The 14,662-nt window shown below is 35.5% G+C and overlaps 1 protein-coding gene across 3 annotated transcripts in view; it reads right to left on the bottom strand.

The window, feature by feature from the left end:
* Positions 1-14,662, bottom strand: part of rora.L (RAR related orphan receptor A L homeolog) — a 248,802-nt gene that overhangs the window by 3,910 nt on the left and 230,230 nt on the right. For all 3 annotated transcript variants that reach the window (XM_041586690.1, XM_041586691.1, XM_018252931.2), the window contains 5 exons: positions 8,837-8,978; positions 8,308-8,691; positions 5,009-5,130; positions 2,716-2,848; positions 427-534 (listed from right to left, as the gene is read on the bottom strand). In XM_041586690.1, coding sequence (XP_041442624.1) covers positions 427-534; positions 2,716-2,848; positions 5,009-5,130; positions 8,308-8,691; positions 8,837-8,978 — 889 coding nt within the window. The remainder of the gene's footprint in view (positions 1-426; positions 535-2,715; positions 2,849-5,008; positions 5,131-8,307; positions 8,692-8,836; positions 8,979-14,662) is intronic.

Genomic DNA, 14,662 nt, shown 5'->3' on the forward strand with positions numbered 1-14,662 from the left:
CTGGAAATTTTTCTGCGGAGCACCCATGCATACAATAGAGATATATTTCGTACACACACACAAAATGCATCTAAGAAATATCAGCATTTTCCAGTTATAAATCTCTGTATTACAAAACAAATTGCCAGGCGTTTGCAACAAAACTTGAATCTAATACCACAAGTATTATACAGCTGAGTAGCCAATGAAAAAGTGCATATCACACAATGTAATAAAAGCTCAAAGACACTCCAGAATTACATCAGTAATGGGCAAAAACAGAAACAAGTATAGTTGATAGAAAAAAATTATTTTTCAAGAATCTTTTAATAATTGATCAATTTAATAATTTGGCTTTCACAAGCAGAGTTACAAAAGAACATGTAGACATAGCGGCCGTGTCTGTACACAATAAAAACAAAAACTGCACATGTGAGGAACATTTACCTAGGGCTTTGAAGACCTCTATGCCAGCATATTTGCCATCAAAATAGACTGTGTTATTCTGTGAATCAAAGGCACGACACATTCTGATAAATACAACTTCTAAAGAGCCTGCAGGGCAAAGAGAAGAAAGGCAGGTCAGAGTAATGAATCAATTTAAACTACAATTTCTGCTAATTTTGCTGAAAAACTTTAGTGCATTTCATTGTATTAGTAAGGTTGGAGACAGCTAAAATAAATGGCTGAATTTATACACTACAGGGCAGAAAGTGCTTGAGTATACTAATGTATGTTAGCTTTTAAAGGAGATAGAAAGCTACCGAGGCAGTATATTGGCAATAGATTAACCACAATAGTGCAAGCTATAAGACTATATTTATTCTGTAGAATGCTTTACCATACCCGAGTAAACAGCTCTAGAAACTCTCTCTGTTTGTTTAGGATAGCAGCTGCCATATTAGCTTGGTGTGACATCACTTCCTGTCTGAGTCTCTCCCTGCTCACTCATAGTTCTGGGCTCAGATTACAATAGGGAGAAGAGGAGAGAGAAGGGAAACGGGAGGGGGAGAGAGGATCAAACTGAGCATGCTCAAGCCCTAGCCCTGGATGTTTGAGATGAAAACAGGAAGTCTGATACAGAAGTCCAAGTGTACACAATTGAAGAACAGAAATGCAGTGTTTCTTTTGAGCAGCATTCATTTGAGGGTTTACTGGTGTTTTTATATAGACCTTTCTGATAAAGCTTACTTAGTTTTAACCTTTCCTTCTCCTTTAAAGCAAAATTTTCCATGCATATATCACAGATTGTGAATGGGTGCAGAGACATGTTTCATGGGACATTTTAATTGCCTGTGTGTTTATTTATTGCTGTCATTGATGTTGAATGTAAATACATAGAAACTTAATGGTAATAATGACAACCAGTGCTAACAGTGGTGCTTAGCAATGTTTCCTTGCATTGCTGGTCTTCTGTGTAGGAATGCCTTCTCCCTTAGATATCACCCAGGTATCCACAGCAAATATTTAACTAACTTCTAGTCCCAGAAAAGAAAAGCACTAATCACAAGAAAAATGACTGCCAGCTTTGTCAGCTGAGGCACCCATATAGCTTCTTACTGAAATGATTCTTCCCTTAATCAATGACTGTGATTCCAGCCTGGTACTTGGGGGTGCCTAAACATACTTAAAAGCTGCATTATGAAACTACATTTGAATGTAAATACATAAATAAATATGAAAACAATGGCACTATTAAATGCTGCATGGTGCCTTTATAAAAGTGTATTTACTTGCAGAAGGGATTAAATTGCCAGGGTCTTTTGAAATGCAGCAGTGGGACTAGGGCATAATGTTAGGGTTGCAGCACACAGTTTGTTTTGCTATCCACTGAGGATTGTTTCTGATCTATTTGAACAGGAAGCAGAATAAGTAAACTGTCACAAGTGCCATATCCTTTACTGCTGAGGCTGACAGTAAGCAAGTAAGAGACTGGTGGCATTTAACATTCTGTGCTGAACTGGTGGAGAACTTTGGTTCAAGAGCGGTTCTACAGAAGTCAATTTAATTGTTAAAAAATGTTACACACTTAGCACATAGAACAGATTGTAAGAACAATTGAAACTCCCTTTAATAGATTTGTTTGATGTGGGATTAATTCTACTAGAAGTAGCTGACAAAGTAGGACATTTACAGTATGTGACTTGTGTGGTAAGGTTAATCATACATTAGAGGTTGAGAATCACATTGTACCTGCTATTATATATGTGAAAATGTATAATTTGATGAAGGTGTTTAACAACATTTAAAATAATGGAGTGGTTAACTATAGAATACTAAATAATGTGTTCCTTGTGCTCTGTACCTGCACATTCTATTTATTTGTACCAAAACTACAGGAAATAGAGGGATGAGTAATTTGTGCCCATCACCTGCCGTTGTAATGGCCAGATTATTTAGAGTGCCACTTGCATGTAGTTGATTTACAAATGCAAGTATTGTGTCCATGTTGCAACGTAACTTATGCCTACGGCACAATTATGCTGTAAGTCTAAGAAGTTTGATCTTGGACATACTGTAAGGCTGAGTGAATTGTAAATACATGTATTTTAATCTTTAAAAGAGTCGCATCAGTTCCAGAAACCCCCCTTTTTTGATGTCGTAATAAACACAACTATATCTCAGATTTATGCAAACAAAATCAAGCTTAATTTAGCATGCTAAAATGTACTCATCTATGGAAAAAATCAGGGTTTGTCTTTCTGTGGTGTAAATAATGATAAATCACATATATACCTGCTTTCAGCAAAACTATTTGGTCATTTTGACACAACTCCATAAATCCATCAATGCGTTTGGCAAACTCCACCACATATTGTATTGCCTCTGTGATCTTCACAGCACAAAGCTGCCACATCACTTCTCGCTGCTATATTGAAAAAATAAGGCAAGTCTTTGCTTTAATATTATATATTATACATATATATATATATTAAAACCAACCAATATTCTAAAACATGAGCAATCATACTTGAATAGCACATGCTATGTTCATTAACGGACTACTGACTTAAAATCTATATCATAAAGATACAGATGCAAACAAAATGTGTCATTAAATAATAATAATAATGATTTACTTAACCACCCAATAATTAACTGTAACTACACAATACAATTTAATAAAAACTGCTCTTTATCGCAAAGATTTTTTAAAGTTTTGCATAGAACTTGGCGGCAGAAAATCATTCAGTCTATTTCTTGTCTGACCTAGTGCCTAATGTTAATGTTGTTGTAAGTCTTTTTTTTTTAAAGTTTGTATTTTGCATTTATATTTTTAACAATACAACAGGGGCTATTGTATAAGTCTTTAAACTTGCTTTATATCTTCACCATATTTGTTTTAATGCATTTACAGAGTTAGTGTTCACAACATATACAGAAATGTGTGTTTATCACCCTTTTTTGTATAGGAGTATGTCATGAAAGGCAGGGGCGTAACTATAGAGGAAGCAGACCCTGCGGCTGCAGGGGGGCACAGGAGGCATAGGGGGCCCCATGAGGCCCAAATAATGAGCAATTTCAACATTTATTGGTAAACGAGGGCAATCTCTGGATATGTTGGCAACCCTAAAATTAATTTGCAGTGGGGCCCAGTAACATCAAGTTACGCCACTACTTAAAGGAGTCTTCCACCACTATGCACAACCTCTTGCACAATGAAAAAAAAATATAAAGGTAAGTTACTTTACAAATCTAATCAAGATTTTCAGTGGTTTTAAATTTTAATAGCTAATTTTAATAGCTATTATCAAAAGCAGCGATTGCTTATCCCTTTTTTCTCTGGGCCTGACCTTTAAATCAATGTAACAGGGATCAGTTCTCCTCAAGCTCTAATCAGCTGTGATACATCCCATTGCTTAGAAGATGTCAGTTACTGTATTTTGAACGAGTGAGGTCTAGTGCACCTTACTGGCAAAGGGAACCTCTCCCTCAAAAGATGTATTAGACCTAACTGAGATCAAAATCTGACTCCTGAATTAAGAGAAAATGAAGATAGGCCTATTGCTGAGAGGTGGGTTGTGAAAATTAACTTGATGACTTTAGAAACAGTACAGACATTTTAATTTATTTCTGTAAAGTTTTTTATATGCATGATAAGGAATTTGTATTAAATATTAATTTTTGCCATAGTTCCTCTTTAATATAAAACGAGGTTTAACAAAATAATAAAAATGTTCTGCTCATGCTCACAGTACAGTATCATGCATCAACCATAAGCAAAGAAAAGTCAAGAGCAATGTACTTTATAGGAGGATTAAAAAAATGCCCTCTAAAAAGAACATGCTGCCCTTCCCAAGTTCCCCAAAGAGCATCTGGATAAGCCACCAGACATCTGGAATAATGTTACCTAGACATATGAATCAAATCTGTAACTTTGTGTAACAGTCCTTCAGCAAAACATTAACACTATAAGAACTTCCAACCTACTGTCAAGCATGGTGACAACGATTTCAAGAATATATGGCTCATTGGTGACATTTGGATCTTCCCAGTTTTTGAAGAAGGATTGAGATTTTAATTAGGATATTCTAAAGCAAAACTATCTGTGCCATGAAACTCAGCAGAAAGGTTCAGGTAACATAACAGGATTACAAGGGGGTCTATTTATAACAATGTGAAAGAGAATATTCACAGAAAAATTGTAGAAACACTGGCATAGAAATATATAGAAAGGGATGTGCAGGTCAGGGAAAACATGCACCATGATATCATTTTGAAGCCGAATTCAAATTGGACTGTTCTGACAATCCTTGCTCAAGCTGGCTCTGTTTTTTTACAGTTGTATGCTAGTACACAAAGATTACAGCTGTTTAATCCCTAAAAACCTTTAAATTCATTCCCAATGAAAACAGCAGCACTGGGGCAAAACAAAACTAACATAATATATATATATATATATATATATATATATATATATATATATATATATATATATATATATATATATATATATATATATATATATATACTGGTGCTCAGCTCTTCACAGGATTTTGCCACCCTGCCTTCTATCTGTACCCTTTACCTTGCTCTGGTAGTTATCAATCTCTTCCTGAAGAAAAGTCTGCCACATAAGCTGCTGAAGCTCTTCCCGTAAATACTGGCAAGTCTCCATGTGTGATTTAGAAATATTCTGAGCAAGATGTTCTGAGACAAAAGGAGAGAGGGAAAAATAAAGAAAGGTAGGAGTAATCTACTAATGCCACAATAAGTGGTCAATTTACTAACATTCAAATTTACTTTTTTGTTAGGAATCGTATTTGAGATTTATTAAGTGTAAAAACCACGAAAAACTCTTAATACAAAACTTCTCAAGTAAAAGCAGTCAAGGTCCCATAGAAGTCAATGGGAGCTGCACTGATCCTATTTTTTTTAGCCATTCAGACTTTAAGGGGCAGATTTCAAAATGTGAATTTAGAGTTTAATAAATAAAAACATTCTATTCAGTCCTGTGGGATTTTTAGAACTATATTGTTGAAATTGTGAGTTCTAACTTTCACCCATTGATAAATACAATTCTAAAATCCCATAGGAAAGCATAGAAAGTGAGTGAGTTTATTCGACCTTCAATAAATGAGTCTCCCAGTATTGTTCATTAGAGTACAAATGCATTCTCTCATCTATTTTCACCTTGTAACCAAGAGTGAAAAATAATCCAATGATCTTGAATCAGAATGCTTTTTATTGGTACCTCCCATGGAACATATATTATCCTATAAAACCGAGAAAGGTCTGTCAGGATAAAGCATTTCACAATTCCACAATTATATTCTGCTTATAATTAGTGGTGCCTTTAAGTGGGAGCTTACATTTTTATTGGAATATGAATGACAAAAGTATCTGATCCATCCAGATCAATTATATTTTCTCATTCTTTCACCACATGATTAGTTTATTGGCATACCACTGTGAACAAAAGCATTACTTTCTTTGCTTAAAAACATGGGCATACTATGGGGTCTCACTGGAAGAAAAACAATGTAACTCAGGGGTATGTCATGGAATTCAAAAATTTGAAATAGTTACATGTCCCTTGAGCAATGGCTCTTTTTTTTACAAACTTCCTCCTGCATATTACTAGCTAAATACATAAGTTTTAATCAAGGTTTAATTAAAAAAAACATTACCACCCATTTAACAGAAATATAAGTCTGGACAGAGGAGTTTCCAGTGTGGTTCTGGAAGTTTGTCTGGTGTGCTCACAACTGCATATCTGTCCTGCTGTCTGTAATCTCTCCTTCTTGTACTAGAAGAAAACTTACCCCCTATATCTTTATAAGCAAACACTGCCTTAAAAAAGATATTTGCCATCTAACAATACTCAAATTGCTAGATTTTTGGGTTCAGTAAATAATAAAATGGAAATGCTCTTAAAGTAGTAGTTGACATTTAAATTAAATCTTAGTATGATGTACACTGTGATATTCTGAGACAATTTGCAATTGGTCTTCATTTATTAATTTTTAAAATATTTAACATTTTATTTAGCATCTCTCCTGTATGGAATTTCAGCAGCTGCCCCGATGACATTGTTTTTAAATGCTTTTGTCTCCGTTCTTATTAACTTACTTCTGAGTTAAAGGAACATTAACACTAAAAAATAAAAGCTGTTAAACGTATTAGGTTCTTTCTAAAGCAAATATATCAATTATTCCAATACAGGCCAACAGTACATTATGTTTTATTTGCTTTAGAAAGACTACTATCATTTATATAAAGAAGCTGCTGCCTAGCCATGGGGGTTGTCAAGCTAAAAAAAGGAGAAAGGGTACAGGACCTTAGCAGATAACAGAAAAGCTCTGTAACAGAATCCAATGGGGTTCTACAGAGTGCATTTGTTATCTGAAATGTAAACTGTTTCTTGAATGGCTGCCCCCATGACTACACAGCAGCTTGTTTATATAAAATATAGTCGTGTTTCTGAAGCAAGAACATCAGTTGTACCAGTGCAGGTACAATTTTGACTCCAAAATTTTTTGGAGTCACTGTTCCTTTAATACACATTTTATTCATAAGAGAATAAATTGAGCACCATAATAAATAATGTTTTATAGTATTTTAAAATACAACCATTTCAGTTCTGTGCTTTTAAAAAAAAAAAATGAATATCCTAATCCAGGGGTGGCCAAAAGGTAGATCGGGATCTACCAGTAGACCTTTAGCTGGTGATCAGTAGATCTCAAGACACTGTCAACAAACAGCTTGTCTGAAACACCCTCCTGTTTCATGCTTTATTTCAGATATTCATTCTAAGGTTACATAAGAAATAGTAGTTTATTAAATATAGAGATATAAATTCTCTCATAAATCAATATAATATTTAAGGAATATTTCCAATGGAACAGACTACTAACAATGCTTTTATGGATGTAGATCATCATGGGACAACATCACTAAAAGTAGACCTCACATTAGTAAAGTATGGGCAACCCTGTCCTAATCTATGCACTGAAGTATTGATCATAAGGTGCTAAAATTTGCTTTCCTGAAAATTTAATCCTTGGGGGTTATTTATCAAAGTCCGATTTTATCTCAACATTTTCTGCTACAAATTCTGATCACATCCGCTTGGGTTTTTTACACTTATTTATTATTACATTTTCCTGAAAATTTGCTTCATAGGAAAAAATTCAGATTTACAAGATTTTTCACCCGAAAACTACGATTTCTTATGCTTTTTTTACCTGAAAACTCAAAAAACTTCGAAAACTTAAGGGTATTGAACGAAACCCAGCGCACATCAAAAAATCATTGGGACTTCTCCGATTGCTTTATATGCAACATCGGGGTTAATAAATTCAGAAAAATGATTTTTTTGTCATTTTTGTAACCCCCTTAGTGTAGGCTTGTTATGTATGTATGTGTATTTTATTTATATAGCACTACTTAAATAAAGCATGACTTCCTAAACTCATGCATGGTTTTCACATCTGAATACCTCGGCTTGCTACTGGACATTTGGTAAAGCTTCTGGATAATTATTTCTTGTTGAGGCCTCAATAATCTATGACATAACTGTCATGCAGCAACTCAAGCATTTTTTTTGCTTGGCCAAACTGAATGTGGACTCTTAAAAACCATGTGACTTTAAATCGTGATTACAGAGATAGCAATTTTTTTTTCCAGGAGATTCTAATTTACGTATGTCTTGCATTTCTTGTGCAATATGTGGTATTTAGCCAAATCCCACAAAAATTGATTAATGCATTCTTAGTAGGAAGCTTATAAACTTGTTTCTATTAACAATCCTGTCAGTACTGTTGCTCGGTCAGTATCTGTGCAAGACTGAGTATAGCACTGAACTTAAATCCTATATGAACTCACCAAGTTCTGCCATGGAAATTGTTGGAGATGTCTCGCCGTTGGTGAAGGAACAATATGGAAAGAAAGATGATGCAGGTGTATAGTCACATAGGGGCTCTGGTTTTATGCCATTAACATCCAGGCCTGACTGGTCAGGGGATGGCTGGATATCTAAATAAAAGCTGTTAACAGCTAAATCATTTTTGCTTTCCTCTTCCATGTATCCACCTAAGTCATCCCGAAGTTCAGTGAGACCATTTGGGGTTAGGCCATAACCTGCAGGATTCAAAGGTTCCGCCTCTCCTGGTGACTGCTGGTGGTCTCTCTGTTGCTGCATGCGATGTTTCTGTACCTCTGCATACAAACTGTCCCTCTGCTTTTTGGACATACGACCAAACTTCACAGCTGCAAAGTAATACATGGTACAATTAGAAAACCAACAAACTCTGCCACAAAAAGAGGTACATTTAAAAACCTACCGATCACTGCTGGTAACTGATGTAGGCATTAACAAACTTATCTTTATTAAAATTAGAAGATCATAACTTACCATCCCGGGACATGCCCACAGCGAGGCATTTCTGCAGCCGACAATGCTGACAACGATTCCTGCTTGTCCTATCAATTAAACAGTTCTTCTGTCGTGGGCATGAGTAAGTTGCATTGCTCTGTTGGCTTCGTCTGAAGAAACCCTGTGTATAAACAAAAATGACGAAACTGACTGAATACACCAACATTACATTTAGGGTTTTACTCAAAGGATATTTATTAATTATAAACAAATATTTGGAAGGAAAAGCAACACTTACTTGAAGGCAACAGAGGCTTGGACATCACTATGTACCCTCAGCTACTACCTTCCTTAAGAAGAATTTACTGAGGTACCCTAATGTTTCTGAACTATAAAAACTCAAGCTAAGTAGTAAACAGCACAGAGTGAGCACTGGAGCAGTGGCCATATCTACTACATAATCTACCTCTTGTCAGGTGTGCTTCTCTGAGAAACATCTGAATGTTTTATTTTTACAGTTCAGTTACACAGTTTCTTCAAAACAGGAATGCACTAAATCCAATATTTTTAGTTAAGGCAAATACAGATTTATTTGAAAAAGATTTAGCAAAATTTGGAATTGAATCCATACCCTAATTTGCATATTCAGGTTTAAGATAAATGATAAAAACTGCAATATTTGTGAACAGAAAATGTGTCACATTCAGATGTTTGGAGCTTTAAAGTCACACAATCTTCAACCAAATCAAATCTAAACATTAAAGATTTAGCTGAATCTGAATCATCCACTATGTGCTTAGATTTAGCCTAAACAAACCAAATCCTTTATTTGGTGCATCCCAAACATTAACTTTCCTTATATCCAATCCACTAATCGTCGAAAATGCCCTAGCAAGGACTTCGCCGCACTTCGCCAGACAAAGATTCGCCAGGGTGCCGCTAATTCACTAAAATCTGAAGTTGCGCTTAGGGAGGCGAAAGGTAGCGAAGTCGCCTACTGTTAATTCATCAAGCAAATCGAAGTTACGCTAGTGATGCCTAATTTGCATACGGCACCAAGTTAAAGTACAATGGACATATATGTAGCAGCAAATACATTACACTACTCAAGCCTGGGAAAGCTTCATAAAATAAAATAGAGTTGTTATTTCGCCCTATACATGTGCCCACTGTATAGTTTAGGTGCCATATGTTAGGAAATGTAGGGGGGAAGGAAGGTACCCCCAAAAAAAATTACGATCTTTTTCAGCCTATGACCCTTAAAAAAAGGCCAGCGTTTTTTGGGACTTAGAAATTTTTTTTACTTTTTTTGAAGCAAGCCCTATCTACTCTATTGCACTTCGCCTGGTCTGAGGTGGAGAAGGCAAGTCTGGCACAAGAGGTAACGTTCAGTAAAATCCACAAGTTAGTGAATTAGCGTAGTTACGTCCCTTCGCCATAGCGCAACTTTGTCTGGCATAAGGGTGCGAAGTAGCGCTATAGTAGGTCCACTTCGCTAGCGAATTTACACCAGCACCCGTTAGTAAATCGGCAAAGTAACAAAATGACGTCACGCTGGCGAATTTTCGCTAGCGTTAGCCACTTCGCCCTTTAGTAAATTTGCCCCATACAAGGTAAAAGTAACATAATCTGAAATTTAAATGAGTATACTTGTTTTAATTACTTTATTTATTTTGCTCCCAACAATAAAAGAAAAAAGAGATACAAGTGGAATTGGCTATGAATAAGGGGCACACAAATGAAAATCACATTGCCCCTTGAATTGTCAATGAGGCTGAAAATTTCAAGTGTTTAATAAACTAGAAAGAAAATAAATAAAATATTACTGGAAATCTTCAGAGACAATTCCCATTGACTTCTATAGAAACATAGCAGCCTTTGCTTGCCAAGTTTTTTCATGTGAATTTTTTTTCTCTTTAATAAATCACAACAATTCGAAAATATTCAAGTATATTCATGCCCGCTTTTTTCACAAAAACTTAATATTGAATTTTGAGAAATCTGCCCATATATTTATACAATAAAAATAATAATAAAATTGATTAGGAAAAATTACTTTTTGCCACTTGTCATATATTTTTGTCAAAGCTTTCTGCATTGATTGTTTTATCCCCTAATGTTAAACAATGTTGTAGAGGGCCTAGTGGCTTAATTTTCCTACTAGTTCAGGAAGTCTCTGTAGCTTTAACTTATGTCCTGTGGAGGAATGTGTTACCATAGGCCCAGGGTCAGTGTGAGTTGTTCCTAGGAAAAAGTTATTTAAGGAGAGGGACCACTTCGTTCTTTCTATTTTGGACTCCTAGTCAGAAGGTGGATGTGCTGATGAGCCTGGAGAATAAAGCTGCAGTAAGAAGCTTAAGGGGGAATGTAATAAAAGTCGCAAAGAGAAAAACCAATTACACCAATACGAATAAAAATTCACATCTCGCAATGTAATATTCTTCCTTAAACTGTTATTACATTGTGAACTTTAAAGAAGTGCTTGAAGGTATCGTAATGTTTTGGAACAAACAGAACAACTTTTTCAGTAAGAAGTTTTATTACATTTTACTGCGCATTAGCGCAAACTATAAAATTTGCAAACTTTCTTCCACTATCGGAAGTGGTCTCTAAACAGTTTCTGGGTTGCAAAAGCTATATTAAATTCGCACAAAACAAAATTTGTTTGCGCAAAGGCATAACTTTCGCTGACCCCATCTAAAAAATTATCTGTAAAGCTACAAGTTTATTCTTATTGCTACTTTTTATTACTCATATTTTTATTCAGTTCCAGCTTCATTCATATTCTAAACTTTCATGGTTGCTTGGGTAATTTGGACCATAGCAACCACACTACCAAATTAGCAAACTGGAGAACTGCTAATTAAAAAGCTAAATAACCACAAATAATAAAAAATGAAAACCAGTTGCAAACTGTCTCAGAATATCCCTCTACATTATACAACCCCTTTAATCTTTACATAAGAACAACCAGAGCGAGTGTAAAATGGGCAAAAATATGAAAACAGCAAACAAAGAGTGCTCTTTGCACATTAAGGACAAAAGTAATATCAGGTAAAGTGACTGCAAAAGAGTTAGCTACGGTATGTACAGCAAAAGTGGGATTTTAGGCACAGTTATAAGTTGCAGTAAGTAAGTACTGTGAAGCAACACCTTCTACTAGTGTATGCAAAATACCAATATTTATGTTGTGTATACATATATATATATATGTATATATATATATATATATATATATATATATATATATATATATATATATAGTATTCCCTCTTGAATTGGCTTTACTTAGCATTAGTTCTATTCCTACTCTGAGCACATCTCATACCTCGAGTTGCTATGTTTGGCCTCTCTGTGTTCTAATGACAATTCCTAGCTAATGAATGGACTCCTGGAGTTCATTACCATACCCAATTCCTCTTCTGTATACACATATGTCTTAATTAGATGCTCATTGGCTGTTTAATTACAAGGAAGCAGCTGCCAGCTGCCAGGCCTTTCTGTACCGGCGGGCACGCTGAGAAGTCTCCACTCCAGTGGGTGACAAGGAGACTCTCCGAAAGCTGTGTGATTTATGGCTGGCTGCAGAAGAATCCTCTGGCTCATTAATCTCTCAAATAGGGGCTGCAATTAAAATGTAGTACTTTTTCTGACGGGCTTCTCTCCCATTGCCGACCAAAAGGACAATTTCTATTCCCAATGGTGAATGGAATAATCCAAGCAGAGCTCTAAATGAGGAACTTCCAGATTATATGTATATGTTTGCATATAAATACATTTCCACATAAATCGCTATATATGAATAGCAATGTGTATATAGTTATAGGATCTATTATTAGGACCTGGATAAGGGGTCTTTCTGAACTTTGGATCACCATAGTGACCATCACAAGATTGGTTTGTTAACAGCATAGATATGTGTATCTTAGGATCAAGTACAAGGTACTGTTTTACTACTACAGAGAAAAACTGTAAATATTCCATGGCTTCCAAATAAGATGGGACAAAACTGACCACACACTATAACATTTGCCTGTTCAACTTGATCACAAAATGACTATATCTGTAGCCAATTTACCATACAGTACATGTTATGGATCAAATATAAATGCATGGTTCCAGAGTTTTTCTTTGTAATTAATGAATAATTGGAGGCCCTAGGTAATAGATAAGTCCATGCCCATTTATCCCTTTCAAAGAAATTGTCGCAATCAATTTTTCAACATTTTGTGTTCTTTAACTTTAGGCTCTCTTAATTGGGAGGGGGGGGATGGTTCTTAAACATAACTAAATAAAACAGTGATTCTCTTCAGAAAAACATATATATAGATACAACTAATGCAATAACATGCATAACAGCTGCTTTTGAAACTACCTAACAGTAAAAAGAATACTTTAGACAGCAAGGTAAATTCAGAAATATGCCACTTTTATAATGTAAGTGTACACATCATATTCAATTTAAAGCATCACAAAATATATATTACTGCAGATAATTATCTTTCACAAGTTTTTTGCTACTTTTTTAATGCAAATAGCAACACAAAATCTTTAGATAGTAAGGTAACCCACAGATCTGTAAACCCATGGGCAACATGGTTATAAAGGCCCTGGAGTCTCTAGAGTTAAGAGACTGTAACTGCTATTGGGAAAGAGGTGACAACCCTTCCAGTGAGCAGCAAGATGTTTTCAAGAAGAGGTGGGCAGGCAATAATTTGGAAAAATGTATTGTGGTTTTAAACAGAAAATAAATCTAAGGACTGTCTAATTGCCAGTGAAAACATGCTGTATAAAAACAATTTCCTGTAATTGGTCGTGGCATTGCCAGCAGTACTGTGGCTGCACACTGGCTAATTGCATTCTTACTGTCAGAATACAGTGGTCTTTTAGAAATCAGGGGACAACAGAACTGTAAAGTGCCACTTGCACTAGAAGCTTAGGGGCTTATTTATCATGCTGGAGAAAAACAACACTGCAATGTTGCCTATAGCAACCAATCAGCAAGTTCGAAAACAAAAGCAAAGATCCGATTGGTTGGACAACATCACACTTTGGGGGTTATGTAATAAAAGGCACTACGCCTGTCCTGGGTGAGTAACCCATAGCAACCAATCAGCAGATAGAATTTACTGGTCATCTTATTGGTTGCTATAGGTTACTGCTCCTGGGCAAACTGAGTTCCTTATATTACATATAGGAGATAATGTTTTACTCCCTTAGTGTAGACCAATAATGAAGCAGGAACTGGGGCACAGGCAAGACAGATACTTGCAAACCTTAACTCACTTCATTAAAGGGGCCAGCAGGTAACAAGGCAGGGGCAGTAGGGTCTAGTACTGGCAAGGCAGGATAACAAGTTACAGGCACTGAAACTGGTCAAGCAGGCAAGTCACACAGAAAGGAAATGTATGTATGTATAAGCAAGAGTCCAGGGCAAGGCAATGAGGCAATAGTTAGAGCAAGGCACCGTAGGGAGGCTCAGGATCTGATGTGCACACACAAGAAATCAGGAACTCACTGGTGTCAGTGGGCAGTTTATAATTGAATTTGAACACATATGGTATGTTGAGTCAAAAATAACACACTAATCTATTTACATTAAACTTGCCCTTTCTGGAAAGATAGATTATCAAAATATTAATCACAATCTTTATAAACATTTTTATAGCATCTATTTTTTAATTAGACTAAGTATTTCAATATGTTCCATATTTTAGATATATAACATAATAATAAGTTATATTAACATCTCGTAAAAGTGAACTGTATCTCAAGGTTTTGATGTGTAAACTAGCCGAAATGTACTCATTATAACCACATACATAACTTCTCCATTGGTAATAGAAGTTAACTACTAACATAAAG

This window comes from Xenopus laevis, chromosome 3L (assembly GCF_017654675.1).
Source record: "Xenopus laevis strain J_2021 chromosome 3L, Xenopus_laevis_v10.1, whole genome shotgun sequence".
Taxonomy (NCBI): domain Eukaryota; kingdom Metazoa; phylum Chordata; class Amphibia; order Anura; family Pipidae; genus Xenopus; species Xenopus laevis.